This window comes from Scatophagus argus, chromosome 2 (genome assembly GCF_020382885.2).
Source record: "Scatophagus argus isolate fScaArg1 chromosome 2, fScaArg1.pri, whole genome shotgun sequence".
NCBI classification, from domain to species: domain Eukaryota; kingdom Metazoa; phylum Chordata; class Actinopteri; family Scatophagidae; genus Scatophagus; species Scatophagus argus.
In genome coordinates this window covers 22,730,701-22,752,218 of record NC_058494.1, presented here as the reverse complement: position 1 = coordinate 22,752,218, position 21,518 = coordinate 22,730,701, and the positions used below count along the sequence as shown (strand labels likewise).

Below are 21,518 nucleotides of genomic sequence, written 5' to 3'. Positions count from 1 at the left end.
GTATTGAAGGCTGCTGATATTATCTCCCTGTAACATTTTTCAGAAGAATTTTCTACCTGTGCCCACAAAGTTGATGTTGCTGCTCCACGTCCAGTCATCAAAATCAGAGGAAAGAAGGGAAAGAGCCTATGTTCTTAGTTCAGAGATAAGCAGAAGATGAAGCTTGTTATCTTCTGTGATGTATGGTTGAAAAGGGAAAGTAATAAAGAGGAGATAAGGATAGTAAAAATTCAACAAGAAATGGGTTTCCCTTAAAGGTCCACTGTGTATAAGGGTCTACTGGCAACAATGTAACACAGTGGTCATTGCTATGTTTTGATGAGTGCATAATCACCTGAAAATGGTAATCACTGTGCTTTTGTCACCTAAGATTGAGCTCTTTATATCTGTTGAGGGTTCAGGTCCCAGATTTTTGGTCCCATGCAGCACCAAAACTGCAGGCCTGAAAACGACTAGTCTAGAAATTGTATGTAACTTAGTTCTACTCAACTGGCAAAATTTGAAATTCACCAGCCAGGAATACTGTCTCTACCAGGGCATTGACCTTGGGGTTCCAATCTTGGTACCATATTGCTTTCAACCAACATGTTCTCTCTGGGTCAAGTAATTTGTGCTTCTGAGATTTATTTATAAAACTGCAAATAATAGATGTCTCATAGCTCGAAAGGAAATATAGTCTCCTTTCCAAGAAAAAGAGGTTTCAAAGCAAAGTGATCACTTTGTAAGATTGATTGTAAGCTAAAGATTGCTAGCTTTATGTGCAATTTGGAGAGACACAGCAGGCAAACAGATTGAGCCTTAACATAACACACTCCACCATTTTACACATGATTTTAAGATGATTTCTTGTTGACATGATTAAACATAATAAGCAGGTATGTTGTTTGATTCTGTTCTTAATAAATGCTTAACTCTTAACCCACCACATCTTCAACAGATTTGTGGCAATGTTCAATGTGTTCTGACCAAAGTAACTCAGAAAGAAAAGAGCTAAACAAAACAAGAGACTTACAAAAAAAGAGATTCTTTAATGATGAAAGAAAAACATCTCATGACAACAGTGTAACAGTTCATCTGAACTTTGATGCTTTTAAAAGCCGCAGAGCTGATTGTTAAAATGTGGTCAAGTTTTTGACTGCGCCATTTTTGCATATCCTATGGGGGAGGGGGCATGCACCTTTCAAAGTGGGCTATGAATATAACTGGTTTTATGCCACTGAATATCTGCAACAACGCCTTCATGGACTGCAGGGGGTCTGCAATGGTTAGAAAGCACCTTTAAACATCTCAGGAGTCTAAAACAATAATGTGGAACCGCTTTGGCACACATAAAGTCGAACTGTAAAAGGTGACAGGAGGAAACGTACAGTAAATGAAGACATGCAAAACACACGCTTCTGCTGATGCTTTCTCAAACTTTGCGCATCATGTGAAACTGTTACCGCATTGGCAACCACTTCAGCAGAGTCACAGGCTCTCGCGTGTTTTTACTTCTAATGTGCCACTGCCACGGTTAATAAAAGCTCGAGGTCATGCAGGAACAATCTGCAATACTCCTTGATGTTCAGTGAGATTAAATTCATCAATAGTAACTGGAGCAAAAAGATCCCACTTAAAATAATGCAATTCAGCGCATAATCATTGTTTATTGGATAGTGTGTGTCATTAAAATAAATCACAGGTCTGGCTGGGTTTCGCTCTGTATATGTTTGTGTGTGTGTGTGTAAGAGAAGACATAAGAGGAAAGTACAGTTTGTGGCCTCCTCCCTTCAACCAGTACGTAGGATGATGTGGACTCCAGAGTCAGTAAAAACGGGACCACTCATGTCTCCCACTTTGAGAGCAAATGAGGCATCTTCAAAGGGCTTCTGCATTTGACCTGCAACACAAACACAGACACAGACACTGTACCTTCAAGTCAAAAACCAACAAAGTATCCAGATGTAAATAAAGACTCCCACACACAATATGTCATGCCTCATGAGCTTTCTTAATACTACTAAATAATCTTTTCCATAGTGTTTCTTTTATTATCTTTTACAAAACATTCAATTCAGTCACTTCTTTGTTAACGTTTATTAGGTTTCATATAAGTGAGCGCGTCATGTTGGCACAGGCAGTCATTTTTATTAAGTTGAAGGTCTGCCACTGCAGTGCTGAGAACTAAAGAGCTGTTGTTTGTAGAGATAAAGGAGATGGGTGTAACAAAACAGGTACGCTGAAGCTCTGCACATGGCTGAGAAGCACCGACTTGGGTGAACTGACTCTTTAACTGCTGGCTAATGATTAATGCACATTTATTATTCTAGTCCATATTTACGGCAGCAGGATGATGTATGTGTGGTTAACTCAAAATCACCCACACTGTTCACTACACTGAGGGAACAACCCAGCCACAGTAAAATTGTGTGTGTGTGTTTTAGCAGTTTTGGGAAACAATGGAGCTCCAGGGCAAATAGAAAAAAGCCACATCAGTGGCTACACAGAAAATACTTGTTAAAAGGAGGGAGGGTGTGTGTGTGTGTGTGAGGGGGTCTGTCCAAGGGATGTAGGTGTTCTTCAGACCTATCTATTGACCAACCCTTTTGTATTTCTTCTCTATTTTATTTGAATTTAAAAAAGCTAACAACAACAATAACAAAACAACACATAAAACACACACACGTATTCAACCACCTATGGCGTATGTGTGGGTGTGTGAATGAAGTGGAGTGTACTTGTGTGAATACTTGTGTATTGTCGTGCGTGTGTGTGTGTATGTGTGTGTGTGTGTGTGTGTGTGTGGTGTATCTGAGTGTTTACCTCTGCCAAATAATCCCAGATCTCCTCCGTTCTTAGCTGAGCTGCAGTCGCTGAACTGAGAGGCCAGGGACTCAAACTTCTCCTGTCCAGACTTGATCTCTTCTATGTATTCTACACAGAACAGAGAAATGAAGAGCAGATTCAGTAAGCTGATCAGATCTCATCAAAACAAAACCTTCCCTCCCTCCCTGATGTCTTACTTACTCTGAATGAGGTCCAGGGCCTCGTCTTTAGTTCGCGTGATATTTTGTTCCCTCCAAGAAGATGGACGACGTGACTGATTGTGTTTCACCAGCAGGTGAGAGCAGCGTACCTGAGTAAGTGAAGGACTCAAACTGATCAGTGTCAAAACACCTGGGAATCAACTAGAGAGATCAGGGTCTGGTCTTTTGTCAGTGTTCTCTTTTACAAGAACAAATAAGTTATTACTTTTACTGAACTATTCATTAATGCTTTACAGATCATGATTAATCAATTAATAAAATCCACTAAATCATTAATAAAATCCCTTATTCTGAATCCCTTATTCTGTTTACTTAATTATCTCTTTTTAAATCAAGCCAACACCTTACTAGAAACTGACCCCCATGACCCTTAAGATTTGCTCACATAACCTCAGGGCTTATTGGAAAATGAGTAAATTATTGAGTAAAATGTTTACATATGCTTCTTAAGATTTTCATTACACAAAGGCTTGAAACTGCTGTATGAAATTAGTGGGGTGTTCAAGTGCATCAGTGCCAATATTAAAAGTGCTGCTATAACGTCTGCAAACCACCAGATGCCACTGTTGCACTGTTGATGCATCCATCACGAATTTTAATTATCACTAAACTAGCTTCATTTTGTTTTTGTGTTATGTTGTAATAGTTTAGTGCTATTTTTTATAAGAAATACACATAATAACCTTATCTGGTTCTCCACGACCGTCTCCCACTGGACGTTCCCACTGGCTGGCATTGGTGATGTGGTTAAAGTAGTACACTTTGCCTGTAGGGCAAATAGAGTCATCAAAGTCATTGATTATTTAGCAAATGACATATCATCACCTCACAAAATTACATATACATTATTCAGCAGATTGTGTAACAGCGCGACGGATCCATAATACAAATTCTTTGTCAATACTGTCATGTCACCATATAAAAGTCAGGGTTTCTACACTTTGATGCATTCATTCAGTTATAGCAGACTGCCAACTCCATTTTAGTGCCACAGCAATCCCTGGTCTCATAATACTTCACATAAAAATTATTCCACTGGGCTCTACACAGTCAGCTGCACAGAATCTAAAAGTGGCAAAAAGAGAAGCTGGTATTTGGTATCAGAATCAGCATAAAGGACATGAACGTTCACACTGGTGCTACTTTAGTTGGCAAACAGTTATTTATACATAATGCAGACAAGAATCAACAATAGCAGTCCTTTAAAGGTCCTGTTGCTGATAGGCTGATGAATGGGAGTCCTTTTAGCTCCATCCAGGACTACATTCACACAGCAGCTCAAAGTGACCCAGTTTTGATGTTTTTCCCCCAGATATGATCTTTCAAGCCTTGACTGTTCACAGTCATCTCTATATGGCACCCGCATCTAATTCAACTGTACCTTAACACCACATTTCTCAAAAAAATATAACTGGCACGACAGACCGTCATCAAAATTAATACAACAGTGGCACAGGCTTTCATTTCCTGTGTTGCTTGCTGTGGTAACAGTAGTGTTTCTTTCACTGAAGGAGTTTCACATATATCTTAAATTTGCAGTTTCCTGTCTGCCACTCGTCAATGCTGCGACAATCTGTATTAGGCTTTGTCCACCACTGCAGACAATCGATGCAGAATGATGTAAACAGTGATCTGACCATTCACTCTGCCATCAGTATCTGACTGAGGACCACATATCGAAGTGGTCCCAATCAGAACAGAAAAATCTCATTTCACTTGATTTGTGCTGTTCACATTGCCATTGGGTAGTCAATAGCAAGTATCTCAAAGCTCATTTTTTAGTTAGTTTAAATTTAGTTTCGTTTTACAGCTGGCTATTGTGGTTTAAAACAAAGCTGATTTAAATTTTTATTTTGATGATGACTGTGTACAGATGTCGATTCTTTTAAAATTAATAATAATAAAAAAACTAAAGTGAAAAAAGACAACAAAACTCTTGACCAACAACTGAAGACCGACAGATCAAAACAGACTAAAACACAGCCAGTGGCAGTTCTGTCAGTTTGTCCCTGAAGCAACCCCTTTTGACATGTGATTGGATTCACTGGTAAAATATTGATTAGGGCGGTTTTAAGTATTGAAAAGCACCTTCAGACCTAGCTTATATGTTGAGTTGGGACCTGTTAGCGACAGGTCAACATTTTAACAGAATTAGACTCTACTAAGCTCTTTGGCCTCTCAACATAAACGTATAAAAACTGTGCTGAGGCTCGCCCTGTCCGCAGGTGAGGTACTAAGGCAGAATGACGTCATGCAGGGCCCTGCAGCAGCAGCCCGGTTGAATGGATTAGCTCTGGCGCGATCATGTAGCAATACGCTTATCAACAGCAAAACACCACATTCAACAAAATGCAACTATGATACCGAGTTACAAATCACTAGTTTCAGCCCATGCCCATTTAACTTAAAGTTGCATCTACCTTGTTCCACAGTAAACCACGATGCTGCGGTTGCTAGCTAGTAAGTTAACGGTAAGCTAAGTTTAATACATATTGATATTTAGCTGGTTAGTTAGCATATTTAGCCTCTCGTGGCTTCTGCTTTATTACCTGAAGAGCGACTCATTCTCTTCTCCCACCCAGCTGGTAGCTTCTCCTCGTCTGCCATAATTTTCTATACAAATTTAATTTCAATCTAGCTACCGTGTGACAGGTTGGGCTGCAACTAGGAAATTACGACAGTTAGCAGCATGTTTACGGTACGAGTTGTTTTCAGGCGCAGGTCCGCCTTTGACTTGCTTTTCTGTGCTGTCATTGGCTAATTGGAGCTGTCAGTCATTATTGTTTCTATTTGATTGGTGAAGAGGCTGAAAAAAAACAACTAAATCAGCTTTACGATAACCAGGACGGAGAGCGTTCCAGAAATTTTCAGAGAAAGGGGAAAATTCGCTGTTATTCTGGGAATTTCCAGGTAGAAATATCACACTTAACGCAGTATTATTATAGATGTAACACGGTGCTGGGCATTTTCAAGACAGAAAGTCGGATTAAGTGCGTAGTTTACAACATGACGCACATTCGTCGGTACGACGGTGTTGCGAGCTCTAGCAAATGTTAGCTAACGTACAGCAAAGAAACCTGATTGATTTAAACTGATTGTGAATGCTCTTATTCTTCACTATGACACACTCCGAATGAACCACATCAACTACAGCTTTTAACTGTATGTTATGTTTCCTGTATGGGGAAAGATTTAAATCGACTTAACGCTGAGGTGTTATGCTAACTCTGTCTCGTTTCCTTCGACCGACAGGAACTGAAGATGATCGAGGTGGTTTGCAACGATCGCCTGGGCAAGAAAGTCCGGGTTAAGTGCAAGTATCCTTACAGGCACTTTGATTATGACGTGGAATAATGTGCCCTGCCATATGTTCAAATAATAAACATCCATATCCGGCTAACGGGAGTGTTGAGAGAGGCCTACATTGTACAGTTCTAAAGTCTAACGTTTATTTGGATTGTTGTCATTATTGATTAATTGATTGGTTTGGTATATTGTCAACAGTTGCAGAGGCTGACATCACAACTTCATATAATTTTATTTTATCCGAACAATACTCCAAAAACCAAAAGATACTGAATTTATTGCCGTGTAAGACAAAGAAAAGAAGTCTTAATATTAAGGATTTTTTAAATTATTCCGGCTTTTGAAATGTGCCTTTAAATATCTGTAGCCATGAGTGCGCTCTCTATTCATGTTGTTTTTAATTTAAAAAGAAAGCTGTTCTTTTTCACTTTCTCCAAAATCAGCACATAAGGTAATTGGCACCAGTTACATTTGACCGTGCTGCTCCCTCCTTAACTCCCGTCTTTCAGCTCTGAGGATAGCATTGGGGATCTGAAGAAGCTCATTGCGGCCCAGACGGGAACGCGATATGATAAGATTGTGTTAAAGAAATGGTAAGATGCTCCTCTGGAATGACACCCTGCTTTACCATAACAGCTGTTTCAGTGGCTGTCTTCAGCAGCTAAATGTTCCCCATCTGTTCCCACAGGTATACCATATTCAAGGACCACGTGACCCTGGGTGACTGTATCCTTTTAAAACATTTTTTTCCTCTTCTATACTGTAGTACCAGTTTTTATGTTTCCACAGAGGTCAACATACCTTAGGCATCAGAACTCAATAACTTGTGTAAACCGAGGATGCAGTGGTCTACTGTACATACTGGATGTAGATTTGGAACTGATATATAAAAGCCAGGAAAAGTTACTCGTAATTGTCTATCTGTTTTGGCAGATATGATGACCAGTAGCATGACTCTTGCAACTGCAGAGGACAAGAAATACACATCAATACAGTGTTTGTAAACAAATTGTGATTGGCTTAAGAATATAAACCATAGAGTGTAATATATCTGTCTGTCTGTCTAAGAAAGGACATGCCTACTGCCTTTATGGTTGTTTCTCAAAATTATAGTGGACAGTAATGCCATTAATGTCCATTTATTTATGGCATTATTTCACTTCCAGTGTTCTTCCAGAGTCACTAAAGAATTGCAGTTACTTTAAGAAAAGTCTCATAAAAAGAAAGTGAAAATGTAATTTTTAGGGCTGGGCATTATTATCGCGTTAATGCATTGGTTGATTAGCACCGACAGTTGTTTTGTCGCGCATTAATGTAGTTTTTTTTATTATAGTAATTATTTTTAAAGTCCACTAATAATACTGTGCTCACTAAAAAACTACGTTGATGTGCGATAATAACACGTTAACTTGCCCAGCCCCTATAAGTTTGCGCGCAATTTTCTAATTTGCCAGCAGATGACAAACCAGCCAGCGATACATATTTTCATCCCTGTCATAATCGCAAATTTAAAAGCTAATTTCCACCTTTATTAATAGTCTGAAATTCTGTTTACCTTTACTGTATCGGGGTGGAGGCATAGGTCTCAGCAGTGGAGCACCTTGAAACCAAACTGGCAAATAAATTCACAAGTGTTTGCATGTGTAGATGCTGCCACCACTGATTTGGGTGAACTGACCTTGTAATAATACTTGCAGTTGCATATTTTTAATTACTGTTGGAGATCATGCTCATTTAGGCAACTATAGATAAGATGGTTATTACAAGACAAAAATATGTTGTGACATTGTGGATGTTAGTGGTCATGATTTGTTTATAAATCATCTTTACATGTAACTTAAAGCAGTTATTGTTTTCATATCAAACATGATTATCCTGATGCCTTCATCATATTAACAACAACAGTAATAATAAACTTGAACCAAGCAGATCTGTTGTACTTAACCACGACCTCTGCAGATGAGATCCATGATGGGATGAACCTGGAATTGTACTACCAGTAGATCCGAAGACAACTCTTGTCCATGCTACACAGACAAGCCTCCTCCTTCAGACACACACACACACACACACACACATATATGCAGAGATAGAATCGCTAGAATTTGTTGCAGGAAACCACTATGATCAGACAGCACAGCTGAAAGAGAAGGAGCAGCATCTCCACAGCGGAAAACCATACAGACAGGACATTGATCTCAGTTTTAGCTCACCATCTTTTCCCTCAAATTACATGAAAGACATGTCGTTGTTGTTTTTGTTCTACAATTTTTGTTTTGATATTTTAGAAATAAAGCAAATGTTTACCTACCTACAAGTCTGAGTGCTGGTCACTGTTGTGTTTTATTTTTTTATTTTTGTTCTATTTTTTTTGCGTAACACGTTTCCAAATTAGTCGTGATTATAGGGATGTTACGTCCGTTTCCTTTTGAAAAGCCTGTATTATCAACTTCTACTGAATGCAAAGGTCATTGCACGACTGCCAATTGTACAACATGTGCTAAACTTTGATTCTTTATTTTCTAGCTATGGAGAAGAACACCAGTGTGCACAAATATTATCTAAAGGAATAGCATCTCAGTACACACTGTGGGCAAAAGTATGTGGACAATCCTGCATACATAGAAGTGTGTACTTTTGGTCTGTTTTTTCCAAACTAAGTGCAAACTTGATTTACGTTACCTGAGTGTTAAATTTTTTATTATTATTATTTTTGTGCTTCTGCTCCATTACATTTCAGAGGGAAATCTCCTTGTTACATGTGCCTGACAGCTGCGGTTAAATGATGCTTAACACGATTAAGATTTTTTTGATGTAAACAGTCTAATCAGTTTGCTAACGTAAAGGACCCAGCAGTAAATGAAGCTGTTCAAAGGTTCCAACCAGCTACATCACGGAAGTCCTACATGCACACTAATGCATAAGTAACATTGAAGCAGTAATATTAAACCTTTATGTAAAATACTGAAATCAGATCTTGACAGATCTACTGTCGCCAAGTGCTTGCTCAAGGGGGCATGTTCGGTTCTCTGTATTACAATTTAATCAAAGAGTTTGGTCTAGACCTGCTCTAATTGGAAAGTGTCATGAGATAACTTTTGTTGTGAATTGGCACTATATAAATAAACTGAATTGAATTGAATAGATCTTGTAATGGAATATTTTAGAACTTGTACTGATACTTGAGTAAATTCTCTGAATATTCATCCACCACTATTTGACTGGGACTGTTTTTGCACAGTTTGGGCTTAACTTCTCTGTTCCAGTGAAGGTAAATATCAGTGCCAAAGTGTACATTTCATATTTCAGACAACACTGTGCTTCCAGCTTTGTGGCAACAGTTTTAGGAAGGGGACCCTCATCTTGTCTGAAAGTCTCACACCAGCCATCTTATGGTGCAGATGTTCAGCAGTCACATCTGGGTGTGATGTCTGAGCGTACACTTTGCTCCAAGTCAGCCGGACGTCAAAAAAGCCATTCGTCGAGGTCAGCTGAACAAAAAGTTTTATTCACATCACTAGACAGTCATTAGATCACAAGTAACCTCTCTCACATGTTCACAGCCACACTCGTGCATACGGGTTAATGCAATCAGGGGAAACCAGGCATCACACAGATACATCCTACACATACAGTATAGTATGTAGTATATACACATACAGCGTCTACACATCTCCTGTGGAGCCACGTCAGCAGTAGTCAGAGTAGTCCTCCTCCACATAGTTTGCTGGAAAGAACCCCACCTGGAAACACAGCAGCCATGCAGATTAGACAGGATGAAACCTGTGAATGTTTGTTTTTTTTGTTTGTTTGTTTGTTTTTTTTTCCCTTTAATACGTGAATGAAATTCCTCACCCGACCATACACCTCGCCTTTCCACCAACCGCTGTGACCCTTCTTGGAGAGGATCTTGATGGTGTCTCCTTCCTGCAGCGACAGCTCTGAACGGTCCCTGGCTGAGAAGTCGTACCTGGCCCTCGCTATACCGAAACACCTCACGCTGCCTCCTGTCGGACCACATGGATAAGCTTAAAAGAATGGCCGGACATCTCGTCAAATTACGTCGTTTGACTTCTTCCTAAGGGTTTCATGAATCTCGTCTGTTAAATAGAAAGCTACATCTTTGTTTGCATAAAGACCGCCAACAGAGAAACACAGGTTGAGTCTGTCCGAAGGTGTGGATGGAATAATCAAGACGTGATGTGGAAATTGCCAGCTTTACAGGTGCATGTAGGAGGATTTTTAGCTAGCAGCGTAGCTCTGAGAATAGCAATGGCCATCTGTTGGCTGTTCTTTTGATTCAGACTGAAATAACTCAACAACCATTTAATAGATTGTCATGACATTTTGTGCAGACGTTCATGGCACCCAGAGGATGAATCCTCCTGACTTTTGTTGATGCCCTGAACTTTTGTCGAGCCCCACAATGAGGTTAACACTTCGATTAAGACTATCTTCCAAAATGTCAAGCTATTAACATGATCATAACCAGCAGGAGTGTGTGGAGTGACACGTACCTGGCGTGCTGTTTGGCGTGCTGTTAGCCGAGTTGCTTTCCTCTGGTTGTTTGTAAGGTGTTCGCAGCGTGGTGTCCACCTCCTTGAAGTACTCCTTCAAAGAGTTCTGCTGGTAAAACTCAACCAACTCCTAACATGAGGAGGAGGAGGAGGAAGAGAGGAAGAAACATGTCAGAAAGATGCCAGCTGTGGTTTGAGAGGAAACGAGGTTACTCGCAGTTCACAATGTGAAGGTTTTGTCAGATTTTGGTCGAAGCAGTTTGTGAGACTCACGATTAAACCCTTGAACGCCTTTTTCTCATTGATGCGGTACAGGCCGTCAGAGGATGTGACCTTAATGTGTCTGATGTCCAAGTTGAATCTGGAAGAGCAGAAAGAGGCGTATTGATTAAAGACATTAATAACATTAAAAGGGAAAGTTCAGCGTTTGGGGAATTTGAATTATTTGTCCAATTCAGCTTAATAATCAGACAGATGGCTTTCATAGGACAATGGTTTTGTAGAACTGACACCAATCCATTGTTAGAAAAGGTATATTTCCCCACTTATGAGAGGAAGTGATACCTGGGCTCACTGACATCGGAACGATTTATCGAAGCTTACATATTCCATGTAGTTGAACAAGCACAACTTTGATCTTTTACAGGTCAAAATGCATTCAGTGTGTGGGTTAGCTCGTTTAATATAGAGAACTGCAACCAATCAATTGAACAGCAGATTCTTTTCCTCTTTTAATCGATCAGTCCTTTGGTGCCCAAGGATCCCAAGGTTACGTCTACAAATTTTCAGTTTGGTCTCAACAGGAGGTCAAACCCAAATATATTTGACCATTTAAGACAAAGAAAAGCAGCAGCTCTTTATAGTTAAGAAGCTTAAGCAAGGTTTGAGGCGTTTTTGCTTTAAAACGATTCTAAACAATCCCCGATTAAGAAAGCGCAGCATGGATGCTAATTTTTTTCTGACAATAAACTGCAAACAATTAATCATACTGTTTTTACATTTTACTGGGAGGCCGTTTTCAGCCTAAAAACAGAAGAAACAAAATGAACATCCCTGATAAGATAAAATTCTCCCAAAATTCAACCATGCTATCACTGATGAATTTGAAAAGCTTACTTGATGCTGATAGCAAACTCTCCACCATCTTTCTGTCGCACAAGGAAGGTCCCATCAGACCGGGAGATCAGCAGGTTTTTGGCAGCCGTTCTGTCCATGTTGCCCGCGAACCTACGAGCACAGCGTGAACCAGAAACTTATTCATTGCTCTAAGCAAGACGATTAACGTTTGAAAGAAGAAATCCACTCAATCTGCAACATGTAGAAGAAAAGTCAAATCCATTGCTGATTCAGCTCCCTGACTTCGTGACTCTGTTTGGATGGGCTACTGCCGCCGTAACACTCACTTGAATTGGATGTTTCAACAGAAGCCACACAGTTTTATGGCTGCAGTAACACATTACTTTAAGTGGCCCCCTTTAGCATTTCTAAGCAGCACACTAGAAATTATTCAGTGAACTACAACACACTATAACGTATTATCTGCTCTAGATGGAGTTATTATTGTTGATGAATGCATAAATAACCCGCCACACAAGTTAAATATTAATTAATGTTTCACGCTCTCATATTTTATATATTTTATATGACACAGATATGTTTCACAATACTGCGATGCAAGCAAAGTTTTTGCTTGTAGAGAAAATGATGCAGTCAGTGGGTTACTGCTTTTTGGTTTTAAGTCCAGTGTCATATTTGATTTCATCACCAGGTGGCGCCAAAGAGTTTCATTTTTAAATACTGTACATGGTGACTTTAAGGATAACAGCGTGTTCACATGCTGCTCACTGCGAGTCCTCTGGAGTTAGCACATCTTTGTTATTATCATGAGCTCGGGGCAGAGAACAGTGACTACCAAATAGGTGACTAATTGAAGGTTATTTTATACATGGAAACCAATGGTGGGAAGTGCTAGATCCTGTCTGTGTCACAGTAATACAGTTTGTCCCAGCAGCTGCTTTAAAAGCGGCAGCACTTTCAGTATCTGGTTCTGTTTTTGTGGCTTTATTAGCCCTGAAGTGTTTCTCTGTCCCTGCTGCGCTGTGATACAGGAATTAATGAAGCCATGAGGTTAACAGTGATCCGACGAGCCAGTCATTTAACTTTGTTCCTGTTGATACTCACCAGTGGAAGCTAGACAGGTCTGGGGTCGGCCTCTGGGAAACGGTGAGATCACGTTGAGGTTACATGTTAAAAAGGACAGTGAATGATCAGCAGGGTGACACATGATACCACTGAACTTTACTTTACTGTTAAGTTTTTTTCAGTTTCTTGGTGGGTGTCTGTTATTCAGCAGCTCGTGCTGGTTGGTGCATCGTACTCACAGAGAGGTAGGGCTGAACTTTTTGGAAGGGGAACCATCCCACATTTCCAACAGTCAGGTTCCTTCCCTGAGTGACAGGCGTGCAAGAAAACAAAAACAAAACACATGACCGGATTGGGTGAACCAAGCAGTCATTGCAACATAAAAATGAATCATCAGAAAAACATGATAAACAGCAACAACGTTACTCAGTGCTGCAGTGCAGATCTGAGACAGTTCATGGCAAATTTGTATGCAGGGAACAGTGAGGTCTTCTGTATTTCTGCTCCCGTCAATTTGACTGAGCAAAATCAATTTGAGCTTTCATGTACAGATGCAGCTAAAGGCAGTGAATGCAGGAACTGTGACAGGAACTCCGATTATCACTATCATTATCCTTCCCCCCCCCAGTTTTGCTCATCATTATGTTGGACTCGAACACTCTAAAAATTAGTTTCCTCCAGAAACTAAATGTAACGTAAACACGTAAACAAAAAAGCACATCATCCAAACGGTTTTATATTGCAGGGAGTAAAGTCTGAGAATGGATTAAAAAAAAAAAAACAACTACAAACTCAAGGCAGGCTTTGGGAAAATGATGAGCAACAAGGTAAATGTCATCTGATAGGCCCTTTTTCACCGCAGACACTTTGACTGGTCATAGTTGGAAAAGGCACAGGTGTTACTGATAACACTAACAATGGCTCCGTTCTATTCAAATGTCCCAGTCAGCCATGACAGTGTGACGCCGATGAGCGGGGTTTGATTTAATTCCACATAAAACATTTGAAATGAATTAAACAGTAGAGATACAAGCGCAGGTTGGGCACGAGGGAGTTTTTGTAGAGAATGAGATACAGAGAGGAAAACGACAAAAAAAAAAAAAAAGACAAAAAAGACAAAAGCAGCTCACACCTACATGTTAACCACAGGAAGCTTGAGAATACAGAAACGCTTGTGATCGGTTTATAATGTTACCTCCCACCAAGGCAGGTCAGCATCGGCTCGGGTCAGCTCGATAATATCACCTTTGGAGAGGTGAAGCGGTTGGCCGAAGCCCACAGGAGGTGGTGGCAAACCATAATACTCTTGACACACCTCCATCTTAGGGAATCCTGAGGAAGAGCGAGGAGGAAACAGAGGAGGCGTCAAGCTATGAGGAAGCAGATCTGACAGGTAATGAGAACACTTTAATCTCGTCAAATATTTCATCTACTCTTGAACAGTTAAGGAGCTGGTTTTGTAGAATACACATGAACAAGATTTTCTATTATGAATTTCTTACCAACGCTGGAATGTCCGGAGGACCTCTGCGGTCTATTCTGGAGGAGCAAAACATAGAGATGGAAAAGGGCATTAAAACTGACGTGAATTTGTGTGCACGAAGAGGAAAAAAGTCCCAATAATAATATAAAACATATGCACAACATCAAAGATTAACACAGTCTTACCTTCTTCATAGTACCAGCATGATCTGTAATTTGAAGATTACATGTCATAGGTGGTAATTATGCTGATAAATGATACTTAAACCAATAAGACGGCGTATTTAAAAGCAAACGCAGACCTGAGTTTCGCCCACAGGCAGGGACTCTGCCTAAACACTCTTTATGTGCAGCCATTTTGCAGCGTGTGCAGCGATAGCCCTGGAAAAATGTCCCCCTGCAGACGACAGAAAAGGGGATTCAGCCTCAGGAGATGAGTTTCTTTAAAAAAAAAAAACAAACAAAAAAAAACTGAAGCTGAGAGAAGCAGCTTATGAGACGAAGTACCTTAACAGCATGGCACAGGCCTTGCACGAGGTGGTCTCCTCAAAGCAGTGCATCTGGAAGTCATGGTTGTTGGCTGTCGAGTTCTCTGGACTCATGTTCGACCTGCAATGGTAAAGTACAACTGTTTCGACCGCGCTGGGGTAACAAGCACTCGCACAGCTGGTTGTTTAAACTGGCAGGTAGTTTAAAAAAGCTGTTGTTGCACTTATTGTTAAAATATTGATAACAGCTGCTCTAAACATTCCTAAGATTGTCTAATTTATATTTGAAGACTGCAGGAATGACTGCAGGATGCGAAAATGAATACTTGGGGAAGGGATGCATCCACCATCAGATGCAGTACCATCACTATGAGAAGGCATGAAAGTAAGTAATTAATCAGCCATAGTACTAAGTTTCTGACTGCTGCATGAGATCACTACATCAATACGTGTGTGTGTGTGTGCGTGCGTGTGTGTGTGATAACCCACAGAGCCATCTCGAACTGCTCCAGCCATTTCTTCTTCAGTTCTCTGGTTTTGAAGAACAAATCGTACCCACACCTCCCATAGCAGTCCAGCAGAAGGAACAAATGGGACCACTGCTCACACACAAACACACACACTGTTAGCTTCATGGACGCCTAACTGACGCACAGAATGGCGTAAGTGGTGCTACGGAGTCACAGAAAGACCTTCTTATTCTCCTTTTCTCCCGTGGTTTCATCTCGTATCTGGTAGTTCTGTAGTTCAATGATCTCCTTCAGCTCGAACGTCTCTCCGCTCTTCTTCTTACACACAAACATGGCCTTGTCGAAGAGGAACGCGTGCCTGAGGAACAGCCAAACGCACACCGACACAACTCGAGGTTAGACACGTGGCATTAGCGCGTGTCAAAATGCACCGAGGCACGCACAACACACACCTGTCCTGTTTAGACTTTTTCTCCGGGGTGCAGATCTTCAGCTCTCCGTCGATCTTGGGGCGACCGTAGAGAGCTAAAGACTGTGTCTGAAGAGACGAGGACAGAGGACAGTGAGGACGACCAGCGAAGACGAACAAAACAGCAGATGAAAAAGTGCAACACGTGACCTCACCAGATTTTCAATGGACAGCTGGAAGGTGGTGATCTGTCTGATGATCTCATTGTCTCGTTTAACCTCGTTCACACACTGCGCCAGGTCCTGGAAACACACACACACAAGAATTAATGAATGTTTAAGTCTGTGACTGACCTAAACACACAACGTTTCCCACTTACTCTCATGGCATCGAGAGCTGTGCGGAGGTTATCCTTGTCTGCAGGGTCCGTGGTGTGCTTTACCAGCTCCTGCAGGCATAAACAGACTGATTGTAGACTAACTGTAAAAAATTTACATGCACGGTCGCACATCAGCTACACACACACACACAAACACAAACAAGACACACACCTGTACAAACATACCTGTAGCAGCAGGTGATATTTGAGGACCCGCTGCATAGGGACCATGAGTAAATCTCTGAGAGAAAAACGCCCGCTGTTTGCTCTGTTTGAACACTCCTGACACAGAGAGAGAGAGAGAGAGAAGGAAGTGAGCATCTGCAGTAAATCGTATCTGCTAAGAGGATGTTGCGTGGCAGACAAAGCCTTCTGCCCAGAATCACCTTCTAGAGCCTGTGCTGTATGTAACACTGAATTTGCAGTCTACATCCAAGTCGCTCACATAACAGTGTATATACAGTGAAGGAATTTAATAAAAGCCATTAGGTGTAGTTCTTGGTGAAATGGAACTTATCACTATGTTGACACGTCTCATTCCAGTGAGGAATTTCAAGTGAGAAACACGTTCAATTCAATTCAATTTAGTTTATTTATATAGCGCCAATTCAAAAGTTATCTCATGACACTTTCCAATTAGAGCAGGTCTAGACCAAACTCTTTAATTAAACAGTAATACAGAGAACCCAACATTCCCCTTGAGCAAGCACTTGGCGACAATGGCGAGGAAGAACTGCCTTTTAGAAGGCAGAAACCTCGGAGCAGATCCCGGCTCAAGATGGGCGGCCATCTGCCTTGACCGGCTGGGTTGAGAGAGAGAGAGAGAGCAGGAGAGCGAGAGAGTGTTGTCATCACTCAGGGACTATTTTCAGAGAGGAGGACAGAGGACTGATGTGAGCTTGGTCACCACAACCATCAACTACAATCATCTTAAGCTCAGTGTCATCCAAACCAGTGGGTCTGTGGTGGACTCCAATAATTCAAATGTTGTTGCAAAGACGCTAAAGATTGTAAAACGTGAAGGTTCAACCCATCAGCACAGGAGAGCCGCACAGTCAGCACAGTTACAAGGTGAACACGTAAGATTAATGTCACCAATTCAGCATCTTAAAGACGGTCACAATCTGCACTTCTGTTCCTGAGTTCTGCTGTCGAATGAAGTCACACTGACGTCGACCTTCGATTTTTTGGATAAAGTGTCATCACTTCATCATTTATGCTATTCCCTCTGTCATAATTAATGCATGAATTCCTTATTTATGGCTAAAAACATGTTTTGTGACATGTTTTCGCCAAATTCTGATCAGCTCTTCTGCCAAATTTGCTGAAATTCCCTCAAGGCATGACACCTTCATAGAAGTTGGACAGACTGACGGATGGACAACCCGAAAACATAATGACTTCAACCGTGGCTATCTCCAGAGTGGAGGCATTAAAAAAATACAGCAAAGTATGGTATGTTAGGAATGCAAGTTACATTCAGATGAATGGGCAGCAATTTTGCTATCCCATAGTGTTCATTAAAACAACCATGAAAATGAGAGAAAGTGCTTTCTCTCTCGCTGCTTCGTTTCTGGATTGTTTCTTTCTCTGCACCTGCTGACTCATCACACTCGTTTCAGATTCGCTTTTTTTAGGATGTGGGAAAGTTGTACAGTTTCAGAAGACAAAGAGTGCAAAAGTACTACAAACCTTTACAAAAACACAAAAACACACATTCTGCTCATCATGTGCATGTTATGGTACATGGAGTGTGTCCTCCTCACCTCCAGTTTCATTCTGATGTCCTCCCTCATATTTGAAAGCTTGTCGAGGTGTTTTGTTGCCGTTTCCACCTGACTGCAGTAATGACCATACAGTAACAGTCTGGGTGGGGGGATAAGCACACGTTAGAACATACTAGAACATAGATGTGGTGTTACTGTATAACAGAATCAGGTGCGTGTGTGTGTTGTGTACCTCTCCTTGTAGTTTAGAAACACCTGGTGCAGGTTCTTGGCTCCATAAGTTAGGATGGAAGTGCGGATCTCCGCCAGCAATATACGGTGGGTGTTGGCCAGATCCTGTGAACCCACGCAGACGGAAAATACGTAAACAAAGTTAACACATGAAGGTAAACCTGTACACATGACTGTGATGTGGAGGTCATCTCTCCCATACCTCTATGTTGATGAAGATACTCTCAATGTCTTGCGCATGGAGAAACTTTTCAAGAGGCTTCATAAAGTGCTGCACAAAAACAAAGGCATGGTTGTTACGTGGGGGATTTTACACGTGTGTAAACGCACGGATCTTCGTTCGACAGAGTGAAAACGTGCACACCTGTAATATAGACTCCAGTGTATCAGAGTATTTCTCTTCTGTCTGTCTGATCTCCTGCAGGCAGCACTCTCGTTTGTCTACTCCAGTCTTCTGCTGCTGTTTACACACACACACACACACACACACACACACACGTTAACTGCCAAGGACGCAATTAGTAGCACTAAGATTTGTTGGAACTTGCATCTTGGTGCAGTTCTGTCTGTTTGTTCTCCCGTCCACCACTGAGGTCTTTATCAGTAATTACATTTCTTTAATTGATTTATTTTTGCATCGCATTTGTGGTTGTTTCTGATGACGCTGATGTTCCATTTGTCTCACACAGCTCATGGTGGACACAACAGTCCAGCTGATGCATGAATACAGAAGACAGAAATGACAAAATGCACAGAATACAATCCTACAGCAAGGCATTTCGATTTCTTTTTCCTCTTGAGGTCCTATTAATTTCTGACCCTGACTCTCGCAAGGCCTCATTTACACCAGCTGTCACAGTGTCTCACAGCCATAGTGTCTCATGTGGCTTTATGAATTATGTAGCTGACATTTACTCTTAATGCCTTTCCTGGATGAGGCTGCTAACTGAAGTTTTCTGTTAATGTTTCTTCTATCTGCATATGGAGACGCATGTCTGTGCATATGGTTTGGGTCAGCGGTTCCTGGGGTCACAACAGCCAAAATAAATCTGAGGGAATTATACACATCATTTTGCTACACAAAATTGTATTTGTTTCTCCAGACTGCCCTTTAACCTTTGTTTTTTAGAGAATAATTTTACTTGTGAATGTATCTAATAGGCAAATTGAAATAAAAGACAGAAACCGTGTAACCAGTGACAGGAAGCTTCTAGAAAAAAATTGCTTAATTTTAAGGGTCACAAGTCAAAACTGATGATCAGGCAGAGACTTGATTTTATACAATTACAATACAACTACCGTATTTTCTGGACTATAGAACGCACCTGAGTATAAGCTGAACCCACCAAATTAAAAATATATATATATATATTTGTACAAATATAGGCCGCACTTGACTATAAATCGCAGGTGTCCACATGTGACATTACCTCTGAAAGCTTTTGTCATCTTTTTGCATTGCGTCAGTTCTTCACGCTGCCGTCTCACTATTGATGCATTTACGCCAAGATAAAGAGCAGCAGCTCTATTTCCTTCTTGGACAGCCAGTTCAATTGCTTTTACTTAAAAGCTGCATCATATGCATTTTTTTGAGTGTTTTCCATGATGACGGTATGTGCATGACATGCAAAATGACTGTTAAAATTTACGCTTAAAACTAGCGTCTTCCTCTTCGCATCACCGGACCGTTAGCCCGTAAAAATCTATAGATTAGCCGCATCGTTGCTTAGGCCGCAGAGTTGAAGGCGTGGGAAAAAAGTAGCGGCTTATAGTCCGGAAAATACGGTACACAACCACCAAAAGTCAAAGACAGATTTGAAAGGTGGGTGTGGATGTTGTGTGGGCTCCACTTACAGTTTCAGGGTGTTCCTCTGTCCTCATCAAGTCTTCATAGATCTCACCGCCTTCGTTCTCCTCGTCCTCCACAAAGTCGTATAAGTCATCGTCCTCATCTACCGTGTCGCTGATGGGCATGGTACATACACAGCATTGTCACCATCATAGTATTTGTCTTGCCTGAATTAAGATCCTTACAATGAGCATCACTGCTTCACTCCACATCGAGGTCAGAGGTCACAGAACAACACAACACGGTTCCTCTTTTTCACAAGTTTTGGCTGAAAAAACTACATGTGCATTTTTAAAAAAATGCTGTAGACGAATAATATGTCGGGACAGGGTTTACTTTGTATTATTTGTCTTATTAGTGTGGCAAACCTGGAAAGGCTGAAGCACATATATTTAGCAATGTCATGTCATCAGTAAGGTTTCATATGGATCTCCAGATTTGTCCTCATCTTTTAAAATTCATTCAATTTCACTGATAAACCGGGAGCTCAAGATAAGTGTTTTAATATTATTGAGAAAAAGGCTTACTCTATCTGGTCTGACAGGCCGCTGTAGATCTCATCATCAGGAGTGCATCCTCCCAAAGGAAAAGGCCTGGAGGAAAGTGTGTGTGTGAGTGTGTGTTTGGAGAGAAAGAAAAGTGTAAAGAGAATAACAAAAACATGAATATTGTTATCAAGTAGCTGCTATCAGTAGACAGGCCCCCATTACTGTAACAGCACCACACTAAACCAGCATACAGCGTTGTGATGGATGTAAATGAATCACGTTTTTAAGCACCAAGAAAACTACACATAACTGTTACATATGTCAAACATAGTCATCAAATACCTTTAAAGTTGAGATTATAATCTACCAGACTTCACTGAAAGATATTCCAGTTTTAACAGGCTGTGTTGACATCAGTTAGTCTGACTTTGGACAGAACAGAGAATAAAAGCCACAACTTCTGCTGCATGAAGGAATCAGTGGAGATTTATAAAAGTAACACTTACTTTTATAAATCTCCATTGAATCCTCATGTTTCCATCACATTCGGAGCAGCACGCCAACAAAGGGCCGACCAGGGATCATTAAAGACTGAGCGATCTGCCCACACAGGGCCAATGCTGCACTGCCGCCCTGCTGATCTTTTGCTGTCTGGATACTGAGCTTTTTGGCTAAAATTACATTTTTTCAGAATCACGTTTTCTGATTTTTTTTAAAACAATAATATCAATAATAAATATAAATGATTTCTTCTGATTAAAATGCAAGAAACAGTAAACTGTGAGACAAGCAATTAGATGGATTAAGTAAATGAAGTAGTTGAAAGAAGCACCTTAACCAGGTGCAACATTAAAGTGATGAACACATTAATGCTTCAACAATTATAATCCAATAATATGAAGTATATTATTATAAAATGGGTCATTCCGCATAATGAGTCATTTTATATTTGGTACTTTAAGTATATTTTAATGCTAATTCTTTAGTACTTAAAAAAATTGCTG

At 40.6% G+C, this 21,518-nt stretch overlaps 3 protein-coding genes across 7 annotated transcripts in view; 1 reads left to right on the top strand and 2 right to left on the bottom strand.

Moving 5' to 3' along the window:
- Positions 1-1,008: 1,008 nt before the first annotated feature.
- Positions 1,009-5,732, bottom strand: pin1 (peptidylprolyl cis/trans isomerase, NIMA-interacting 1). The gene is made up of 5 exons (XM_046371204.1): positions 5,576-5,732; positions 3,710-3,792; positions 3,007-3,115; positions 2,803-2,913; positions 1,009-1,879 (listed from the first exon to the last, which is right to left on the bottom strand). The coding sequence occupies exons 1-5, from the start codon at positions 5,631-5,633 to the stop codon at positions 1,770-1,772; spliced, it is 471 nt and encodes a 156-aa protein (XP_046227160.1). The 5' UTR covers positions 5,634-5,732; the 3' UTR covers positions 1,009-1,769.
- Positions 5,733-5,801: 69 nt separating this feature from the next.
- ubl5 (ubiquitin like 5) lies at positions 5,802-18,672 on the top strand. 2 transcript variants are annotated; one of them, XR_006841420.1, is made up of 6 exons: positions 5,802-5,936; positions 6,279-6,343; positions 6,842-6,925; positions 7,021-7,058; positions 8,292-8,409; positions 18,646-18,672. XR_006841420.1 is itself a non-coding variant. In XM_046371215.1 (5 exons), the coding sequence occupies exons 2-5, from the start codon at positions 6,288-6,290 to the stop codon at positions 8,333-8,335; spliced, it is 222 nt and encodes a 73-aa protein (XP_046227171.1). In that variant the 5' UTR covers positions 5,802-5,936; positions 6,279-6,287; the 3' UTR covers positions 8,336-8,655. The 2 variants fall into 2 exon arrangements, 1 of the variants encoding a protein (XP_046227171.1); XM_046371215.1 differs by lacking the exon at positions 18,646-18,672 and having other exon boundaries at positions 8,292-8,655.
- LOC124049447 (proto-oncogene vav-like) overlaps positions 9,820-21,518 on the bottom strand; it is a 23,244-nt gene continuing 11,545 nt past the window's right edge. For 2 of the 4 annotated variants that reach the window (XM_046371098.1, XM_046371118.1), the window contains exons 6-29: positions 20,554-20,619; positions 20,032-20,140; positions 18,542-18,637; positions 18,380-18,448; positions 18,179-18,282; positions 17,986-18,085; positions 16,406-16,501; positions 16,220-16,288; positions 16,056-16,142; positions 15,884-15,969; positions 15,654-15,789; positions 15,451-15,560; positions 14,981-15,082; positions 14,776-14,870; positions 14,660-14,682; positions 14,494-14,530; positions 14,187-14,323; positions 13,231-13,296; positions 13,031-13,062; positions 11,966-12,076; positions 11,123-11,210; positions 10,850-10,979; positions 10,188-10,339; positions 9,820-10,075 (exon numbers count right to left, since the gene is read on the bottom strand). In XM_046371098.1, the coding sequence (XP_046227054.1) occupies positions 10,022-10,075; positions 10,188-10,339; positions 10,850-10,979; positions 11,123-11,210; positions 11,966-12,076; positions 13,031-13,062; positions 13,231-13,296; positions 14,187-14,323; positions 14,494-14,530; positions 14,660-14,682; positions 14,776-14,870; positions 14,981-15,082; positions 15,451-15,560; positions 15,654-15,789; positions 15,884-15,969; positions 16,056-16,142; positions 16,220-16,288; positions 16,406-16,501; positions 17,986-18,085; positions 18,179-18,282; positions 18,380-18,448; positions 18,542-18,637; positions 20,032-20,140; positions 20,554-20,619 (2,155 nt within the window). In that variant the 3' untranslated portion in view covers positions 9,820-10,021. The remainder of the gene's footprint in view (positions 10,076-10,187; positions 10,340-10,849; positions 10,980-11,122; positions 11,211-11,965; positions 12,077-13,030; positions 13,063-13,230; positions 13,297-14,186; positions 14,324-14,493; positions 14,531-14,659; positions 14,683-14,775; positions 14,871-14,980; positions 15,083-15,450; positions 15,561-15,653; positions 15,790-15,883; positions 15,970-16,055; positions 16,143-16,219; positions 16,289-16,405; positions 16,502-17,985; positions 18,086-18,178; positions 18,283-18,379; positions 18,449-18,541; positions 18,638-20,031; positions 20,141-20,553; positions 20,620-21,518) is intronic. The other 2 variants (XM_046371127.1, XM_046371108.1) reach the window with 2 other exon arrangements.

Coding starts and splice junctions, on each gene's coding strand:
- pin1 (XM_046371204.1), bottom strand. CDS start 5,633: ATGGCAGACGAGGAGAAGCTACCAGCTGGGTGGGAGAAGAGAATGAGT. Junction 2,914..3,006: donor GGCCCTGGACCTCATTCAGA/GTAAGTAAGACA, acceptor TGTTCTGTGTAG/AATACATAGAAGAGATCAAG. Junction 1,880..2,802: donor TCTGGGATTATTTGGCAGAG/GTAAACACTCAG, acceptor TTTGTGTTGCAG/GTCAAATGCAGAAGCCCTTT.
- ubl5 (XM_046371215.1), top strand. CDS start 6,288: ATGATCGAGGTGGTTTGCAACGATCGCCTGGGCAAGAAAGTCCGGGTT. Junction 6,926..7,020: donor AAGATTGTGTTAAAGAAATG/GTAAGATGCTCC, acceptor CTGTTCCCACAG/GTATACCATATTCAAGGACC. Junction 7,059..8,291: donor CCACGTGACCCTGGGTGACT/GTATCCTTTTAA, acceptor CGACCTCTGCAG/ATGAGATCCATGATGGGATG.